Source organism: Lemur catta, chromosome 17 (genome assembly GCF_020740605.2).
Source record: "Lemur catta isolate mLemCat1 chromosome 17, mLemCat1.pri, whole genome shotgun sequence".
Taxonomy (NCBI): domain Eukaryota; kingdom Metazoa; phylum Chordata; class Mammalia; order Primates; family Lemuridae; genus Lemur; species Lemur catta.
The window spans coordinates 17,124,298-17,146,373 of NC_059144.1; the positions used below are offsets into that span (position 1 = coordinate 17,124,298).

At 40.9% G+C, this 22,076-nt stretch overlaps 1 protein-coding gene across 2 annotated transcripts in view; it reads left to right on the forward strand.

Annotated features, from left to right (window-relative positions):
• PTPRT (protein tyrosine phosphatase receptor type T) overlaps positions 1–22,076 on the forward strand; it is a 1,002,137-nt gene that overhangs the window by 786,279 nt on the left and 193,782 nt on the right. For both annotated transcript variants that reach the window (XM_045528255.1, XM_045528256.1), the window contains exon 12: positions 8,575–8,848. In XM_045528255.1, the coding sequence (XP_045384211.1) occupies positions 8,575–8,848 (274 nt within the window). The remainder of the gene's footprint in view (positions 1–8,574; positions 8,849–22,076) is intronic.

Genomic DNA, 22,076 nt, shown 5'->3' on the forward strand with positions numbered 1-22,076 from the left:
CTTTATACAGCATATTTTTCTTCTTCTAAATTTCTACACAAAATCCACTTTTATTAAATGTATCAAATACAATTAAATCATAGGAGAAGGACCCATATGGAAAGCAAGGCAACTCTTTGGTGTCTAATTCAGAAACATTGTAATAATAATACATGCAGCAACTATGATGGCTCCAGTGAACTTTTATAGAGCCCTTTCTGGAAAGCACTTTCTAGACATACAATGTCATTTAGTCCTCACACTACCTTTGTAGGATCCCCTATTCTCAGACTCCTTCTCTGGCAGAGTTCCTCTTTGTACCCTCACTTCATTGGATGGTTGTAATCAGTTAATATCTGTCTCCCCAGTCTTGATTCTAAGATCCTGGTGCCCAGAGATCAGGTTATATTCAAATTTACACCTGCTATACTGTAGTCACTGAATAAATGTCTGATGAATAGATGATAAATGTATAAAAGATAGACAGACGGGGCAATAGGTGATACAGCTAGTCAGAGACCAAGCAAAGATCCATGTACACATGCTGACAATAAGCTGCCAAATGTATACCTCCTCTGATTTCTTTGTCTCCTCTGGGAGCTGTTTTGACTAGGCAAATAGTGAATAAAAACAGGAATTCCCAGAGCCTTGGAATAAAGGTTGGCTAACTAAGACATACCATTGTAAATTTCAGCTCATAGTTCTGAGTGACCTTTAATATGGGGAATGTAATTGCAAAACGAGATTCTGTTGGGGATTACAGGGCTCATACTTTTTTCTTAAGTCCATCTTGTCCAATAACACCAAGGATTTATCATAGCATTTTTATATTAAAATTTGTGCTTAGTTAAATGCTAAAGCAAGACTTTTGAAGGCAGACAGAACATTGAAGATTATTCAGTCCATTTCTCTTATTTCTTTAACAGCTTTATTGAGGTATAATTTACATACTATAAAATTCACCTGTTTCAAGTATACAATTCTTTTGTAAATTTCTAGAGTTGTGGAACCATCCCCCCAATCCCATTTTACAACATTTCCATCATGCCATAAAACCCCCTGTGCCCATGTACAGTTGATTCCCATCCTCACCTTCAGTCTCAGGCAATTACTAATCTGATTTCTCTCTATATAATTTTGTCTTTTCTTGACATTTAATATGAATGGAATCATACAATATGTAGTTTTCTGTCTCTGGCTTCTCTCATTGAGCATAATGTTTTGAGCTTCATCCATGTTGTAAAATATAACAGTTGTTTGCTTCTTTTATTGATGAATAATATTCCATTGTATAGATATATCACATATCCATTCACCAGTTGGCTATCCATTTCACCAGTTGATGGGCATAGCAACATCATTTCACATTTTAACTATAATGAATAATGTTGCTATAAACAGTTGTATACAAGTTTTTGTGTGGACATAGTTTTCATTTGTCTTGGGTAGGTACCTAGGAATGGAATGGCTAGATGAATGGAATTTTTATGTTTACCTTTTTAAGGAACTGCCTGACTGTTTTCCAAAGTGACTCACCATTTTACATTTCCAATAGAAATGTATGATGGTTCTAATTTTTTTACATTCTTGCTAATACTTGTTGTCTATCTTTTGACTGATGACCATTCTAGTGGGTATATGTGATGGTTTCTCACTGTTGTATTAATTCACATTTCCCTAATGATTAATGCTGTTTACCATCTTTTCGTTAGCTTATTAGCCATTTGTATTTCATCTTTGGTGAAATGTCTAGTCAAATATTTTGCCATTTTTAATTGGGTTGTCTTCTTATTATTGAGTTGTAATGAGTCATTATGTATGTTGGATATAAGTCTTATCATACACATGATTTGAAAATATTTTCTCTCAGTGTGTGGCTTGTATTTTAATTTGTTTAATGGTGTTTGTTAAAGCCTAACTTTTAAAAAAATCTAATTATATACATTTCATTTTTTTCCCTCACTAATAGATCGTGCTTTGGGTGTTGTATCTGTGTACTTTTTTTCTAATCCAAGGTCATGAAGATTTTATTCCATGTTTTCTCCTAAAAGTTTTATATTTTTATCTCTTACATTTAAGATGCAGCAGGAATTTAAATTAGATTTTTGTTTGTGGATATTCAATTGACCCAGTACCATTTGCTGAAAATACTATCTATCCTGTTACCGTTGAATTGTCTTGGCACCTTTGTCAGGAGTCAATTGATCATAAATGTAGGAATTTATTTCACGTTCTCAATTCTCCTTCAATGATCTATATGTCTATTTTTCTGCCAGCACAAAACTGTATTGATTTTCATAATTTATGAAATTAGAAACTGTAAGCCCTGCAACTTTGTTCCTATTGTTAAAAATTGTTTTGTCTATTATGGGCCCTTGCATTTCCACATTCACTTTAGTATCAGCTTGTTAGTTTTTGCAAAGTCTCCTGGGATTCTGATAGGGATTGCACTAAATCTGTAGATAAATTTGTAGATACAATTGCCATCTTAACAATATTGACTATTCCAGTCCATAAACATGGAATGTCTCTCCATTTATTTAAATCTTCTTCAATTTATTTCAGCAATGTTTTTAAATTTTCAATGCACAAGTATTTAATTTCTTTCATTAAATTTATTTATAAGTATTCTTTGATGCTATTGTGAATGAAATTGTTTGCTTAATTTCATTTTTAGATTGCTCTTTACTAGTGATAAAAATACAACTGATTTTTATAAGTTCATCTTGTATACTGTGATTTTTTTGAATAGTTAATTAGTTCTAGTTGTGTATGTGTGTAGGCAATCCTTAGGATTGTCTACATACAGACTTATGTCATCTGTGAATAAAAAGTTTACTTCCAATGTGGGTACCATTAATTAAAATTAATTAATGAAATTAGTTAATTAAGTTTGTCTTATTTCACTGGCTAGAATCTCTAGTACAATGTTGATCTTACATTCTTATCTTGACCCTGATTTTTGAGATAAATCATTAAGTCCTTTACCTTTGAGTATAAATGAGCTTTATATGTTTTGTAGATGGCCTTTATCAGGTTGAGAAAGTTCCTCTTAACCCTACTTTCCTTTCTGTAGTACTTTTTGTCATAAATATGTATTGTGTTTCATCAAGTGTTTTTTCTGCATCTATTGCAATGACTATGTGGTTTCAGTCCTTTATCCTATTAATATGTAAATTAGTATAGCCTCTATGGAAAACAGTATGGAGATTTCCCAAAAAACTAAAAATAGAACTACCATTTCATCCAGCCATCCCACTACTGGGTATCTATCCAAAGGAAAAGAAATCATTATATCAAAATGATACCTGAAATTGTATGTTTATTGTAGCACTATCTACAGTAGAAAAGATACGGAAGCAACCTAAGTGTCCATCAGCATGACTGATGAGGGTTACCATATCCCTCAGCTGAGCAGTACTGGAAATAAAGGTTGAAAAATACCTTTCCAAAATAGGTGTCTGATTTTTTTTTATGAGTCTCATGCAGTCGTTGTTTCCAACTGCTGTGTAGGGGCCACTGTTGGTGCCCACCCAGACCCTGCCATCTCCCCTGTCCTGCAGTATGTTCCTCCCCCAGCTTCCATGTGCTTTGATGCAAATCGTTGCCAGGTGTGAACTGCTTTGGAGCTTTGCCATTAGGCTACCAGAACCACCTTGTCTCACCTGCACACACAACTGGGAGTGCCTGAGAGTTTAGGTCTCTCTGAGGCAGCCCATAGCCAATGAAATGAGACAAACTCTAGGGTAGAATTTATGCCCCAGAGCTCCCTATGGGATCAGGCTAAAACTGAGACTTTGCCTCATCTCACACCCTTGCTTGACATCCTCACCTTTTCTCTCCTGCTTCCCTCACTCTCTTACTGGTTTCTTCTGGGACCTCAATACATCATTTGCATTGAAACCTTGGCTCAGAGTCTGTTTGTGGAAGAACCTGAACTAAGATATGCCTCTTTCTGGGAGAATATGGACTAAATTGTGCACCTTTCAGGGGTGGGGCAATCTTCACCTGTGAGCTAAAGCATGCACTCCATCTGTCACCTGACTTCAGCATTCTGAAAGGATACAGCCCCCAGCTAAAGACTTCTTCCCTAGATATAGAAAGGGGGCCACAGGAATTGATGAAAAGATGACTCTGATAGGTCCCTGGTGAATCTGGTCAGAGAGGCACGAGTCACCATCTAAACCTTTAGCTTAGGAATCAGAGGGAGTGAGATGGCTGAGTGGTGGGGTTTTCCAAAGCTAGTGGGGAAGTTCTGCAGGTTTTTGCCTTAGACGGCAGGAGACGCTTAAACAGAAAGTACAAACTCCCCTTGGCCTTGCAGAGACTACCTTATAGTGAACAAGAAGGGGTGGCGACAACATAGCTTTCAGAGCCCTGCAAAAAGAGATGCACAGGATAAATAGTGCAAAGAAAATGATCATAAATGCCCATCTTCTCACTGGGAGAAATAAAAAGGGTGTCAGGAAAGGAGAAAATGTATGAGTAAACGCTCTGTGTGGTAAGGTGAGCATTTTAAGTTATTCTTCTCTCATGCTATCAGGATTTTCCTGCTAAAAAATTCCTTCTCTTTATAAATGATCCTGAATAGTTTATTGCAACCACTGTTTTTGAGCTGGAGATATGACTTTTGTGGGGTTATTCTCATTTAGGTCTGATGTTATCATTACCAGCAAGCTGAAAGGAGCATGCTCTTAGATAAATGTATTCTCAAGAGAATGAGGATGAAGTTACTACAAGAAATAAATACCCAGTTTCTTGTTTCTTTTTGCCTCCCTTTCCTAAAGGCTATGTGTCAGGGAAAGGAAACTTACACAAGTGCTATTTCTTCTCTCCCCCTCTTTAATCAGAGTCCCCTGGTCTTTGAGAGAGGCTGGATTCACTGGCAAACAGATTTATCTGACAAAATGATTTACATCTTCCTGGCTGCATTGCAGATTTGCCTCTGAATGGAAAAGCTGCAGGTGCAGTGGGCCTGAAGGAGTTTCTGGGACTACTTTGGCATAATAATCCCAATCGTATGTGAACCATATGTTGACGATGCAGCTGAAACCCAAAAAATATCCTCTACCGTTCTTTGTGATTTCATATGGGGTTGGATAGGATGGAGCCAAGCAGTGTCAGCTGCCAAGTAAAAAAAAAAAAAAAAAAGCTTGGAAGGCCCCTCATACATTTTGTTGGTTTGTGGGGAAAAAAGGAAGGTGAAAAAATGAAAGATACTGAACTATGAATGAAAAGTTAAGGTTTCCACTTTTGCTGTAGTTGGACACTCATAGGTCACTTGACCTCTCAGTCCCAGCATCCTCATCTGTGATGTGGCTGTTGAGTTTGATTGACAAGTGGATCCTCAGTAATCAGATTGGTAGGGAGGAGGAAGCGGTAGGGTTATAGGCTGACTGCTATAGAGATGTCATGCCTCCCACTATAGGCCTTGGTAGCATTCAAGTGTTCAGATCTCAATGAGGACCCATCTTCTAGGTTGTCGACAACTGCGGAATTTTATGGCAGTCATGGACAGTACATGAGGCCAGCCTTGTGGTTCTTCTTGATTTATCCCATCACAGGAGATCCAGAGCCAACAGAAAGTGATTCTAGGAGTGGGATAGATCCTCAAGGAAGCTCCCAAGGTTTTGAGGTCTCAATTTAGAGGGCAAGGGTGACAGAAGGATTCAAGGAAGGATGAGAGGGCTGGCTGAAAACACCAGACAAAGGTATTGTTGTATGGGCATAATCAACCCAAGTGACGGTTAGGAATAGATTGGGCCACATACAAGAGAAAGCAGGGTCCCACAGCTCTCTCCAACCCCTGGTTCTGGGAGTGAGGCTGTTGGCTCCTCTTAAACTGGTTGGGGAAATGAGGGCTAGATGCAGAGTATCCTCAGGTGCTGTTGCAAGCCTCAACAGGAGGGCCCAAGAGGTTGTCCACTTCATGAAGTCACTCCTTTGCTTTTTATTAACTTTTGCCTTTTCCCTCACAGACCACAGTCCCGTGAGTAATAGACCCTCAGCTGGTTGAGCTACTATTAGCATTCTAGCCAGGTTCAAAGTTTTGCTTGAGATGATGGTTATATATAAAGCAGTGCAGATCCTGAAAGCTCTGTTACAAGCACCCCTCTGCTCCCACCCTACAACCTCTGGGTTTGGGTCTTAGGTCCTTGTGTTGCTTTTCAGTAACTGCTTTGAGCTTAGCTGTCCTGATAGACATAGAAATTGTGCAATTGACAATGATCCCAGAGTTGAGGAGTAAGTGAGTATTGAAGTCATAACTTAAACATTTATGGACTTCAACTGGCTCTAGGAACATACATAGATGTCATGCACTCTCACACACTTTGGGATGTTAGACACACTCAGATGTCATACACACTTACTTAGGAGTCTAAACACCAAGGTTAGCTATAATACGTTCACTTGAATGTTGCATTCACTCATTCTGAGGTAGACACCCAGGTGCTACAGATCATCATTTGGACATTGTGCACACTCAGATGTAGCATGCACCCCCTGAGGGGTTGGCCACATTTGCTCACATATTACTCTCATGCAGCCTGGGCTTTCAGGTTCTCATTCAGATGTATATATAGGACAACAGGAATGCTCATTGAGCTGCTGCTCACCTCCACTCAGATATAATTATCCCAGGTGTTGCTCACCTCCACTCAGATATACTCATCCCAGGTGCTGCTCACCTCCACTCAGATATAATTATCCCAGGTGTTGCTCACCTCCACTCAGATATACTCATCCCAGGTGCTGCTCACCTCCACTCAGATATTTCATTCAAGTGTGGCATACATGCACTCATACCCATCCTTTCCCATTTGCATGGCTAACCATTCCCATGCTCAAGGAAATTCAGGAGAATACTTGCCATATTGAGTGTGTCACATTTTCCTGGGGTCACTCCCTTCATAGCCTTTTTTCCTTAATGAAATAGTCTTGTGTTTCTGTCTTCTCTCAAGTTGTCCTTCTTAACTAAGTGTCTTTAGATGGATAGTCTGATTGAAAGATGGTAGCCTGCACCACTTTGCATTTTCATAAACTGTGTGTAACTTCGCTATGCCCTCTTTAAATGACTGATTTGGGTCCCCTGCTGCAACCACCTCATTAATTCACAGAAGTCTTCTGTGGGCACTCACTGGGCAATTGATCTTTTGTCTTAGATCATGGCTCCCAGAGATCTGTGCAATAAAGCTTTCTAAAAGTAGAGCATTTATTCAAGAGAAGTACAAACTGTGGGCGTTCCAAGAGATAGGAAAATGTTATCCAATTCCTAAATTTTAGAATGACTTTTACAAGGAGAGTCTACATATTGGGTATGCAGTTGATATTCAGTAAAGGCTCAGTCTACTCTGTTCACACGCTACCATCTTTTTACATCCTTCTAAGTTGGAGGGAACAATATGAGATCACTAGATAGGCACTCAGAGGAATCACTGTTTATCTGATTAGCATTTCTGCATCCAGTCAGATTTGGTTTCATGCTTGCCTTCTGTTTTAATTCAATCAAGTTTGATTCGTTTGAACAAGCATTCATTGATCCCTTGTTGGGTGGCAGGCATACTGCTGGGCAGTGTGTGTGTAAGGAGAGTGATGCAGAGATAACACCTACTTTTTAAAAGGTCACAATCTAGCCAGTGAGACATTAGCCCCATCTCATATTATTGCAGAACAAAGAAGACAGCAATTAGTGAGCTTAGACAGCAAATATACTTGGCCTGAGTGGATCTACACAGGCTTCACAGAGCACGTGAAAGATGGGCTCAGCCTTTAGGGAAAGGCTTCCACAGAGGTGGCCAGGATGGGAGGCCACTGCAGGTGGAGGAAGCATGAGATAGTGATGGCATGGGGTGAGATCCAAAAGATGTTTGTGCACTAGCTTGGGGTCTGGAGTAGAGGGAATGAGGAGAGCATCATGAGAAGACCTTCTGAACAGAAGACTGAAAGCCAGGCACAAAGGGCTTCAAATGCCAGGACGAGGGGTTTAGATTATATAGTTTGGACAGTGGAGAGCCTGTGAAAGTGTTTGAAGAGGAGCAATGCTATATGATTAAAAAGATCAATGGATTGACAGATTGCTTGATCAAATAAATTAGCAGTAAAGAAACCAGTTGAGTCCAGGTAAGAGGTGGGTAAGTGTCCAAGCTAGGCATTATCAGTGGGAGGGGAAGAAAGAGGTGGGTCAGGTGTAGCCTTGCAGAAGTCAGATCAACAAGGCTTGTTGATTTGAGATGAAGAGCGAGAACTGAGGATGAACGGATGAACCCTAGATTCAGGATCTGGCCACTTGATAGAAGGTGCTACCATTCACTCAGAAAAGAGATGCAGAAGAAGGAGCAGGCAGGTTTTAGGGGCTGGGGCTGAGTTGAGTTTTGGACATGTCCAGTATGAGCTGGCTTTGAGATATCTCAATAGAGATAGAGTTCTATAAAACAGTGGGTTTGAAAATCTGAAGCTCAGGAGGGAAGTTCAGTTGTAGATAGACGTAATGAAGATGTTTCCATACAGGGGAAGTTGGCTTGACACCATGAGAACTAACAAGCTCATCCTTCCAGACAGTTGCTCATCTATTTGCCTCTCTTCTTTCCTGTCCAGTGTTTATCAGCTGGTTGTCAAGGAGGAGCGACTTCAGAAGTCACGGAGGGCAGCTGACATTATCGAGTGCTTTTCGGTGCCTGTGAGCTATCGGAATGCCTCTAGCCTCGATTCTCTACACTACTTTGCTGCCGAGTTGAAGCCTGCCAACCTGCCTGTCACCCAGCCATTTACAGTGGGTGACAACAAGACGTACAATGGCTACTGGAACCCTCCCCTCTCCCCACTGAAAAGCTACAGCATCTACTTTCAGGCGCTCAGCAAAGCCAATGGGGTAAGTGCGGCCACATGGAGGCCTTTCCTTCCTTGTTTGAGTTTTCACACTCACATATGATGAGGCAGTGTGGCTCTGGAGCAGAAGTCAGGAAACTAAGTAAGGCCATTGGGCCAAATCCTGCCCCATCCTCACTTTTTTTATATAAAGTTTCTTTTTAAATACAGCAATGCCTCTTTATTTACATATTGTCTATGGCTGCATGGATGCTTAACAGTAGAGCTGAGCAGTTGCAACAGAGACTGTGTGTACTCCACAAAGCCTAAAATATTTACAATGGCCCTTTATAGGAAAACTTTGCAGACTCCTGTGTTAGTGTATGGAGAAGGTGCTTTACTTGAGCAAATCATATGGTCCGAGTCTCAATTTCTTCATGTAGAATAATAATACCTATTGATTTGTTATCTGGGAATACACTAAGCATGTTTCAGTTGATCATTGTATATTATTACTGCTTTATGGTTACCATTAGTCACATTAGAAAATAGTTTTTCTCCAAAGACAAGGCAACCATTTTTGTGTCAAATATTTCTTTGGTCAAGGAATGGTGCCAGTCATAACATCGGAAAATCACAGGGGTGGAAAAGATCTTCAAGGTCATCCAACAACCCCCCTCAAAAAAAAAAAAGCTTCAAGCAATATTACAATGTCACAGTTAACTGGTATTAGTGCTTATTCTTGAATACTTCCAAAGACAGAGAACATGCTTATTTCTGAGGTAATTTTGTTGTTAGGGGTAGGGGTGGGCTGTAGAGTAGGCTGTTTAATGTACTTACTTAAATATCTCTTATTGAAGTTTCCACCCATTGCTCTTGGTCTACACTCTTAGGAGCCTATAGAATCAATGTAATCACCTTCTTAGTTGGTATTCGTTCAGTTACATAAGATCTTTTCTCCCACCCACTTCCCCTCTCTACAAACATGCCCATCTGGTCCTCTTTTCTGCAAGCTACATATCTTCAGTCCCTCTTATAACACAAGTTTGCATTTTCCATGCAGGATGTTTTTGTGGACACAGTCCAGGTTGCCATATTTCATTCAACAAACATGTAATGAACACTGTCAATGGTTAGGCCCTAAGGTTCATATTAATGTTGTATAGTACATGCCCTCCAAGAGCTTACAGAAAAGTAAGGGGGTTTGTCATGTACCGTGTTATGCAGTGTATCTGGAGGAGTGAGAAGCTCACTGGATACGGGAAGGCTGAGACAAAAGCAAGATTTGGTAAAGTGTGTGGGGAACAGCCTGTGCAGGCTCTGGGTGGCCAGGACAGAGAGCTCAGTCTGTCAGTGGCAGCGATTGCCTGGTGAGAAACCTGGATTGAGGAGCTAATTAACATTTAGAATGTCCACATACCTATTTAAATTCCACTTTGGTATTTCAGTTCTGCATTTATTACTGGTTCAAGCAACACTCCTTACAGAGTATAAAACTACAAAGAGAAGCTGCCAGACTGCCTTCCACCTGTCCATCTGGCCTTCCTCTGCAGGAAGCACTCTGATGTATTGAGCAGGAAGACATAAAGACCACCACCAGCAGCTGGGTCCCCTCTTGTTCTTGGTTCTCTGCATCCCACGCTGGCCAGTTTATTGGTTCAGCATAACTATCTAAGAAGGTGTGACTTTCCCAGCTCTTGGCACACATCAAGAGGTGTGGTTGGGTTTCCATGCTGGGAAGAGACAGAAGAAGCTACACTAGATTCTTCTCACTGAGATAGTCATAAAACCTAGGAACAGAACCCAACAAACATACTCCAGAAAGAATTTCCCCAACCAGAACATGGTTGGCTCTGAATAGAACAACAGGAGATGAGGGACAAATGTTAGAGGTTTTGCTCCCCAAATGTCACATCATAGACCCCCTCTTCAAGACATGGGGTTTGGCCATTGAGACAAAAAAGAAGTATCCTACTCTGAAGCTGCCTCATGTCAGAAGTAGTTTCTACTACTGCTTCTGAGATGAACAAGGCCTTTTAATTATGCATGTCTTCCATTCCACACCAGGTGTACTCTCATTTTGGAATTAAGACTCCCAGTTATGAAACAAAAGCATAATGGAATTGGATCAGTGTTTATACCAAGTGTCTTGGAAATGCAGTTGGCCTCACAGGAACAGAGAGAGGAAAAGTGCTGGAAGCTGGGCACTCAGAATGCTGCATTTTTCTGGCAAGGGAAAAACTACACACTGTTTCAAATTACGGTCTTTAGTATTAGGTTTTACTGAAAAGAGCTGGGTGAAAGGGTCATAGGAGCAGAATAGCCATTCTCAGCCTAACAAATCTCTGCCTGGCCCCGCTCAGATTTCTCCATATTGTAAAGGGCTGCAGACAATGCAGTTAAGCCTGGAGGATTTTTGAGGAGAAAGTGCTATAACCCCCAAATTCTTTATTGGCCAGGCTGTTGTTCTTGTGCAAATATATCAGAAAGACGTTCTTAGTTTCCAGGGGCTCCCACATGCTCTGCTTCTAATAAATCATTCAAAGAGCAATTGACCAAGCAATGAATCAAAATAAAGAAATCAAGAATAGAGAAATATGGAATAAAAGTCCCACAGTGAACATGAAACTAATTAAACATAGCATTAAGGCTAAATATTAATAGTTGCTCTAAATATGTTATAAAACAGAAGGTTAATGTAAAAAAATACTTAAAAATGCATAATGTAATGCATAACGTAAAAAATTAGCAATTGCGATCTGAATCTATAATTTGCTATTTTGTCAACACAAACTGAGAAAGAGTTGGAGGATTGATGAGTGTAAATAAAAATCTGCTAATTTTCTCATGTTAGATTAGAGGGAATAAATAACTACTGTTTTATTTTTGATAATGAGAATATTAAAAAATATATAGTTTTTTTAAACATAAAAGCAGCCTTCCAATCTATCATTAAAAAGACAAAAACCAGGCTGGGCACGGTGGCTCACGCCTGTAATCCTAGCCCTCTGGGAGGCCGAGGTGGGTGGATCGCTCGAGGTCAGGAGTTCGAGACCAGCCTGAGCGAGACCCCGTCTCTACTAAAAATAGAAATAAATTATCTGGGCAACTAAAAGTATATATAGAAAAAATTAGCCGGGCATGGTGGTGCATGCCTGTAGTCCCAGTTACTCGGGAGGCTGAGGCAGTAGGATCACTTAAGCCCAGGAGTTTGAGGTTGCTGTGAACTAGGCTGACGCCACGGCACTCACTCTAGCCTGGGCAACAAAGCAAGACTCTATCTCAAAAAAAAAAAAAAAGACAAAACCAACACTCTACAAATAAAAATGGAGAAAATTAAGGAAACTATAGGTAAACATGAAAATTAGTGACAAAAAAACAAGCCAGCAGACAAAAGCACTGGGTTTGGATGGAGGTGGAGAGTAGCCTTGCTTTGCTCCATTATAAAAGGGAAAAAAAATAGCTTGTGTCAGATTAAAACCAGAATTCCTCAAATCAATATCACTAAAAGATTAAAAACAAAGGATGAAACAAAGTGAATTAAACAAATTAAATGAAAATAACAATGGTCCTTTGTTGCAGGGGGGTTGTGGGCCAAGATAGATAACTTATTAGCAACCAATTTCATTCCTCCCTACCCTACCTGCAAGTTTTTGTCAGGGCAGGGTAAGAGAATTCTGAGGTCCAGATTTCTTTATTCTATGGATATTAAGGATGGTTTGTCAGCTCATCAGACGGGCTATGAATTCGGCCTTTACAATCAGACTGCCTACCTACAAAACCCTAGTAGCCGTGCAACTTTAGGTAAGCTGCTGAAAGAATCAGATAGGATTGCTTAACTAAGGAAACATCTATCAAGCACATGCTGTATGTCAAAAGAAGGCACTTTTTTGAGTGCTTGGAAAACAGCAGTATGCCAAATAGACAAAAATCCCTGCCCCCATAGCGTAAACATACCAGTGGAGAAGAGAACAAAAATAAATAAGTGAAATGCTGTGTCACGTAATTAATATTAAGTTCCACATTAGGAATGTGAAGTCATTCATTCAATGTGGACCATTATTAGCATGAGGAAAAAGACATTATGTAAACTCTATGGTGATCTATGAATGTATAATATTCTAGTCCACTACGGACAGTTCAAGTATGATGTGCATTAGTAGACATGGCAGGATACGTGCACGCATTTTAATGAAGCGTGAGTTGTTCACAGGCACTTGTGTGGGGAATTTTGATCTGATTAGTAATCTCACATGTGCCCATTGATGCTTTCTTACAGATAACAAGGGAAGTCCCATTTATCAAAGCACTGTCCTTGGTAGTGAATTCGTAATACTTGTCTGTCTTGTGAATCAGGCTATATTGTAACCATTTGTTTTGGATGCAGCTATATTATACATTCTTAGCATCTTAGAGTTGGGTGGACTTTGAACTGTCACCTGGTCTAGAGCAGAAGCCAAAAAAGAAATCTCCAATAAAGTGTTCTTGGCAAGACATTATATCACTTTAGCTTGATTACTGCAAATCTCTGGAGTGAAAGGGAGTTGATTCCTTTGTGGAGTAGGTAAAAATATTAGAACTTTTTTCCCTATATAAAGCCAAATTCTATCTCCTTAACTGTCCCCTCTTGGCCACTTGTATTGATCTGAACAAATAAAATCTTTCTTTCCCATGTCAGCCTTTCAGAGAAAGTATGACAGTACCAACTGCCTACCCCTGGCCACCCAAGTCATTTCTCATTGATAGTTAGCATCCAGTTACCTCTTTTCTTTCCCACGCGGCATAATTTCTGAATCTCTTTCATCTTATTTACCCTTTACTCTGATAGATTCCTTTTTGTCCCATGCCCTCCTTAAAAGGGGGTGCTCAGAATCTATCACTGTTCTTCAGATATGGTTAGACCATGCCTGCTACATGTTAACTACCCCTCCTGTCTTAAACATTTCCTATGACATTATTTATCAAACATTCCAAAATGTTTTTCTCACTTTGTGGCCTTGATGCAAACTGTATTTTACCTAAATCTCTCTTTTCTTTATTGTTTGTAGAACTAATGCCTTCTCATTTTTTCAGACCACAGTTTCAATGTTACATGCCCTGATAACTTTCCAACCATGTTACCTAAGAGCCACCCACCAGTACTATTTACATGTTACCCTACTCTTTTTCTTAGTAACACTGGATATATTTTCAGTTGCCCATTTTTGTGCACTGCATGCCTCCTTCACCATTCCTCCAAGAATGAGGAACTCTAGTTTGGGTTTTTGTTTTGTTTTTGGTTTTGGGGGGGATTTTTTGCTGCTATTAATGTATCCTCCATCCCCATCCCACGTACAGTATTTCACACATAGTAGACACTCAGTAATCATGTGATAGATGAATGAATGAATGTGAGTATGAACTGTTTCTTCTCATCTGTGAGTCTGTTTCCTCACTTATAAATTGAAATAGTAATACATACTTCACACAACCATGTTGAGGATTAAATAAAAAAAGATCTTGAATAATGAAAAGCACCAAGTGTAAGTACAGTCTGAATATCCATTCAGTGTCGAATGAGAGATGTGTTTTTGAGTCATTTTCACCATAAACAGATGAGCCCTAAAGGACTTTCTTTCCATCACAGTAGTAAGATTTTTTTCCCCCAGATGTCTCATTTTCCAAGCTCCAGGCTCCTGGGCAGCCTTGATTTCCTCCAAATCCTCCAAATGGTACCCAGAGTAGCTGTCTCAGTTGTAAACAGCAGGTGGGTGCAGTTTTGCATTGTTTCTTTCCCACTCTTCCCAGAATGAGGTCTGCTGCATTTACTGTTCTCTGCATCCTCACCACCATTAGCCATAATTGTGAAGTTGAAAGGACAATAATTAATGGTTGGATGCAAAACAAGTGTGGAAAACTCATGCAAGTATCCATCAGAAGCCATATTTGTTGGGCAATGCTGTGTTCTATTTATGCAGAGAAAAATCTCTTTCCTTGCCATATCCCTTTCATCATGCAGGGGTGCATTTAACCTGGATGATGCCTCTACCAAATGCTAAGCTAAATAAGAAAAGTGGGAAAAAGAAAGGTGATTGTTCTCTTTCTCTTACTTCCTCCTCCCAGTCTTGAACTCAGTCACCTCTTGAGAGCAGTTGGAAGCAGTTGGAAGCTGTGTTGAATGGTTTGCCATGTTTTCAGTGTAATAGCATTGTAATAGTTGAAGTGATCTAGGTAGGGCTGGATTAGGGGGAAATTCTGTGTCTCTGAATGCATTGGAAGGAATTATATTTAGTTGTGTCCAAGCAGTGTTAAGGAAATATTTGGACATGGATGAGTTTTCCGTGGCATGGTGGGTTGGAAAAAAACTGAGAGTTGAACATCAGACAGACCTGGCTTTGAATTATAGCTGTCCTCAGCCCTGTGAACTTGAACAGTTTAATTAACATCTCCAGATGTATAGTGTGATTAATGATCTACCTCTCAAAAGTATGGGGAGAGTAAATGAGACAACATATATAAAACCATCTTATGACATTACAGCTGTAATATTTATTCTCTTTTCCTTGTGCTGTTTTCCTGAGATGTCTTTCCTGAGAGGGCAGGGGGTTGGAGCATCCTTGTCTGGCATATCCCAGTTTGTCCAGTAGACTCCCCATGGAAGCACATCCCTTCCTAACTTTGGAGGACCTCAGGACTCTTGCTTGTGTCCCAGCTACTGACTGCCTTGACTCATCCACAACCTATCCCAGGCTTTATTCTTCTCAGTTTAACTTCTCATACATGGTTTCAAGCCTGACATCTTTTCCTGTTGAATCTTTTGACACAACTGATCTTACCTTTGGGGTATGATATTTCGCTTTCCAGCCTATTTCCCAAGTTTCTTGTTAGCTGACTGACTGTTCACATGTCACATACAAAAATCTCAAATGGACGTGGAACAAGGAGCTACAAGAGACCCAGACTCAAGAGGGCTAAGAGTGAGAACCATCAGGAGGTCACATGGCCCTTTGGGTCTTGGATATTCCATCACGGAGTTTGTAAGGAAGCTCCTATGCTTGTTAGGACAAACTAAAGCATTCTGTAGTAACAAACAATGACAAAATCTCAGTGGGTTATCAGAAAAAAATATTTTTCACTCCTGCCCAATATCTGAAATGATCAGCAGAGGATTCTACTGATTATGGTTACTCAGGGACCCAGGCTGTTGGAAAGTCCATACTGACACAATCACTAAGTCAGAGAAAGAAAAATGTGGCACATAGAGCAGTGGCTGTAAAAGTTTCCTTGCTAATGATACACAGCATTTTCACATTCCATTGGCCAAAGCAAACCACATGGCCATGCTTAATGTCAAAAAGTGTAAGGTGGTTCCTTCTCACTATGTGCCTAGAAGGAGAACTGGAATATTTGAGAACATCACTAATGACCACCACACATTTCCACGATGACTAAGCTTCGCTTTCAAATTCTTATACTATCCAGACCCACCCTGGAAGCACTTGTGCAATTCCTATCACAAATCCTGAGGACTTTCAGTTATGGAGCACATGCTGTGTTTCAGACACTAAGCAAGGTGCTTTCATCTGCACTGCTTCCTTGATTGGTCTCATGAAGTGACTCCATTTCTGTCAACAGATGGACGGACAGCCAGAATACCCCTGGAATCTCACAGAGTCTCAGTGACTTCATACCGAAGGAGGGATTTTAGTAGCAGCTTTTTGTCTTGTACCTCCATGGGGAGCAGTGAAGACACGTCTGACGCTCACTGTGCCAGGGTTCCACTCCGAAGGGCAGTGGTTCTTCCGATGCTGCCATGCAGTATAGCTGAGGGCCTCAGCCAACCTGCTCACTAGGGGTAACAGAAAGCTGCGAACCAAAGGCCCCCACATACCCATTTGCTGACTTGTCACAAAAGTCCTATATTAGGAACATATTTCTGGATCTTATTAGCTCTGCAGATCCCTGTGGAAGTGGAGAGGAGGACTAAACTGGACATTTGGAATCCAGGGTTATCATCACAATCTTTCTATAACCACTTTGGAAAACCTCAGTCCGGTAAATGTCCTTTCCAAGTTCTTATCTGTCACCAGAGCCTAGGTCCCATGTCCCCTCTACCTGCCTGGGCCTCATTCCCAGTCCTTGGTGGATTCTGTCTACTGGGGCCCAGCCTACCCCCTTCAGCGTCTCTAATTCCAGGCCTCCATTCGCCCATCTGAGCCTTTTCATATGCTCTTAAAAACTCTGGGCTTCTGCCTGAGCTCTGCTGTGCCTTGAACTTCTCTCCTCAGCTAAGAGAGAAATTCCCTGAGCATCACCTTGTACAGATGCCAAGATGAGCTCTCCCAGGTTGATACTTTATTTTTTCACTCCCTTACAGGTCCTACAGCTTTTATTATCATGCTATGAGACCTGAGGGAGCAAGAACATTTTCCTTCCCGTGCAAATATGCTTTAAACTCATTTGGAGAAGGAGATGAAGGTTACCCAAATGTTGACAAGAGATAATCCTGTCAGCCTGGGCCTTGAGAAATAAATGTGCCAACCCTAGTCCTAACAAGGCTTGTGGAAATAGCAGCCCAAGTTTCCATATAGCAGGGTCTTTTTCCCCATAAGGTCCCTCCAAAGTGAGGGACCCCATGAAGCCTGGACTGATTGTCCCCAAATGGTCGAAAAAATGGGAAAACCTCAGAATTTTAAAACTGAATTCATGGGTTTAAGAAGGGGCTCTGCCATTTATCATCTACATGAAATGAATACTTGCCTGCCAACCTCAGTTTCCCCATATGTCAAATGGGAATGAGATATGCCCTTTCATGCTCACTGAAATCTTTGTAAATAAATAATTGGTGTGATAACCCTTTGCAAACTCTTAAGGACTTTTTAAATGGTATAGTTGCTAACATGAATATATACATATGTGGCATATATGTGTGTGCATGTGTGTGTGTATATATATTCAGCATATGTAAATATACACATGAATATTTTTGCATGTGTGTGTATATATTTATATGTGTGTATATATAGGAGTATGCATGCATACCTGTTCAGTTAAAATAAAGTGTTAAAAGTAGCTTAAGAATTGTATAGTGGAATAAAGAGGAATCATCGTGCCAGGGGCCTAGTATAGGTGATTAATGAAATGGTACACTTTTTGTACCTCCTGAGCTTCCTGGAAGCCAAGGCAAAAAGGAACATGTGGCAAATTTGCATAGCTTCTCTTACTTGATAGAAGGAAGTGTGTGTGTGTGTGTGTGTGTGTGTGTGTGTGTGTGTGTATATATATATGACACTAAAAGGGGGATTTATCACATATATCCATACATAAGAGGCCCTGAAGAGATGCAGGTCAATATCATAAGAATATTTTTGTTCAAACACTGGATTAATCTCTTCTATATCAGTCCTATGAAACCTGAGATTAAAATATTAGAATTTAATACAGACATTTGCACTCAAGGATTTTGTCTGTTTCTTGTGCTGAAAATGTTATTGATGCTATTAATTAATGCTATTAAATGAGATTAATGGATATCCAAGTATATTTCTCCTCAGCATTTTTGGTGACTATGCCTCGCATGGGGTCTTTCCTATTGCATAGGTGGACACTGACCAGCTACGTGACCTTAGGCAAGTGACTTAAGCTCTCTGAGTCTCTTTCTCTTTTGGAAAATTGTGATGCCCCTAGTATTAACTTTATAAGAATTTTTGTAAATATTAAATGACAAGATGCATGAAAAAATGCTGTCACAGTGCTTGGTGTGCAATAAACAATGTCAGGTATCACTCCTGGACTATCAGAGGTGGCATACATGGGGCAGAGTGGGGAGGGACACTAAGGAAAGAAGGAGCAAAATTTGTAGGGGCACAGACTTTTTACTCATCAATCAAATCTGAATAGACTGTGGGAAACATGTGGGAGGAGAGAATTTAGGGAGGAGGAACAGAATCAGTGAGGTCCAGGGTGTCCAGAGATGCCAGTTGGCACACTGGATGCATGGACCAGAAAGAGGGGGATGTTGCACTTGTAGAGAGACAAGTGAAGAAGTGGGACAATTCTTCTGCCAGCGCTTCCTTCCTAAAGGCTGAATTTTGGTCAAGTTCCATCTTTCACATCATGGCCCTCAACTTTGCAAATCCATCCACTTAATTAAATATGTTACAGAACTGACGAGATTGACATGAACCAGACCTACAAGACACTGATGGAAATAATAGACAATGATTTTGTAAAAACTGAATTGTGCATCCACCACCACCCCACCAACTTATTCCTCAACCTTTCCTATCTCAGTAAAGTCCGGGTTAACTAAAACATCTCACCTTCTACATCTAATCATCACCGAGTTGTATTTATTCTGCACTTTAAAATTCTTTCCAATCCGTATACTTTTCTCACCTCTGGCGCTACCATCCTAGGCCTGGATACCACCATCTCTTGCCTGGACGACCTCAACAGCCTCCTCACTCTTCTTCCCCCATCCATGATTGCCTGCCTCACACATATTCTTCAATCACAGCACGTGTAAATTGTTGCACTCTGTATCCTCATTTAACACATGAGCAAGCCAAGATTCAGAGGCTATGATTTGCTGAAGCACATTCCAGAAGCAAGAGACTAAGCTGGGTTTTAATCTTTGCATGCAAAAAAATCAAGTAGACAGTCCTGTGCCTTTAGTGCCCCGTTTCATGCTGCGTCTTAGACCCAAAAAGTGGCTTCATAGAAGAATACAGCTCCACTGGAACCAGCAGGAGTCCCTAAAAGATCTCAAATCCCTCACACACCCATTCTTTCCCCTTTCTCCCACCGGACATGGCCAGCCTCAATCTCCCATTCAATCTTGAAACACCTGCTGGCCCTGCCATTTACATCAACAAATAATGAGGAGCTGTACTAATAACAATTATCATAATAAATTGGCCTTTGATTACATCTGTCACCTGAGAATTTCAAAGACTTTACGAACATCAATTAGTAATTGCAGCTCAACGGATCTCTCACAGAGAGCAGGAATCATTAAGTTCAGGTAAGAGCTGTGCAGGGAAACACGAAGGTCTGTTCCGGGTTAGGTCGGTTCAGACCCCGGGTTGTCAGCTCCTGATAGAAAGTCTAAGCCCCTCTCCATGAGGCCCTGAGGAACCACACTTCTGACATCCCAGTCAGGGGATAACTTCTTCAGCCAATCCATAGCCTCAGAGTCACATCGTTGAGGAATGGGAGACGTAAAATGTGGTATTGGAAGGGAGCTCGTTTATAGATTGCCCAGTTCTCTTCTTTTGGCAGAAAAAGAAACTGAAGTCCGGTGTAGGGAAGTGATTCACCCAAGATCAGAGCTGTGGGTTAAACCCAATCTCCCACATCCATCTACATTTGTTTACTTTGCAAAATTGTGCCTTCATTGGTCATGCTCTCCTCTGTAAGGGGATGGTGGTAATCTGGCAATCATTGATTAAGGGCTCACTCTGAGTCGGAGGGGGATGCAAAGATAAATAAGATGCCTGCCTCAGGGAACCCACAGTCCATGGAGAAGACAGTCATGAAAACAAATATGTACAATAAACTGTACCAGGCATCAGTGGCTGAAGACTTGGTACACAGCTGCAAACTTGGAGGTGGAGGGGCAGGGGAGGTGTTTAGGAAAAGTCTTATAGAAAAAGTGACATTTAAGTTGAGTGGAATATTGAGAGTTAAGTGGATATTTTCCAGGCAGACAACGGGGCAGAGGAGAAGGTGTACTTGGGCAGAAGCCCAAAGGTGGGGAACTCCCTGATACATTTGGGGAGATTTGGTGGGATTGGTTCTGGGATATAGAGAGAAGGCCAGAGAGAAACACAGACCAGATAATGGGGGCCCTTGCATGCCATGCTAAAAAGCTCAGAATTTATTCTTTTGAAAACAGGGAAAATTAGAAAATAATGCTAGTATCAATTTATTAAAATCATAAGATTATGCACAAATATTTGCATCTTTCATGCACTTACGCACGCAAAATTTTATTCACCCTAGTGAGACGTGCAGAGGGTGTTGCTCCCATTCTGCAGGTGAGACTGCTGTGAGTCAGAAAGATTAAGGAATTTACCTGGAGAATTTACTCAAGGTTACTCACCCAGTGAGGAACAGAACCAGAATCTGAATGTCTAACTTCATTTGTTATTTATGGTGTGTTCAATATGTGCCAGGTACTACACCGCCAAAGAAAGGGACAGGCAAGTCTCCTGCTCCAATGGACTTACTTTCTGGTGGGAGGATAGAAAGCAATAATTAGTAAATATACAGATAAATAGTTTCATATACTGATGTGGGAGAATTGAAAGGAGCAACAAGATAGGGGCAGATGGAGAGTGTGGCAACTGAGTGGCATCAGCAGGGAAGGCATCTTTGAGCAGGTGGCATAGAACAGAGCTCACGTGATGAGAAGGTGAGGGTATCAAGGCATTGCAGGCAGAGGGAACAGCAAACATAAAGTCCCTGAGGATGAAGTAAGTTGGGCATGTCTGGGGATCATAAGCAAGACCACTGTACCTGGAGGGGAGGGGTGGTGAATCAGAAGGGACAGCAGTGTTTGCTTGGGTGGGACAGTGAGGGCAAAGGGAGGGAGTTGGGGTTTAATCTTCAGTCCACTGGGAATCAGCTGGAGAGTTTTAAACTGGAAGTGGTGGTACCTGACTTGGGTAATTAAAAGCTTACTCTGGCTAATGAGGAGAGGGAATTAGTTACAGGGGTCCAGAAAGGCTTCAGGTGGAGTGGTCAGGAAATAATTGCAGTCATCCAGGCAAGAGACGGTGGTGGTTTGGACCATGATGGTAACCACAGGGACCAAGAGAACACAATGTATTCAGGATGTGGGAAAATATGTATTGTTCTCACCTTTACAAAACATGTTGTTCGGAAACCTTTCACACATGCACGTAAGTAAAGAGGATAGATGATAGAGTGATCTGTGTGTGCCCATCACTCAACCTCAGCAATGACTGACCCACAGTCCATCTTGTTTTATCCCAACTCACACCCTCTATTCCACCAAATATTTGTTAACTCCATATTTTGGATAATTTCAAACTCACAAAGAAGTTTCAAGAATAACATAAAGAACGTTCATAAACTCTCTGCCTGGATTCCCTAATTGCTAACACTTTACCATAGTTGCTTTATCGTTCCATTTTCCCTCTCTCTCCCTCCCTTTCTCTCTCTTTTTTTTTCTTTTATTTCAGCTCTTCATGAGGGTACAAAAGCTCAGGTTATATACATTGTCTGCGTCCCACCCATCCCCCTGAGTCAGAGCCCCAAGCCTGTCTATTCTCCAGACAGTGCGC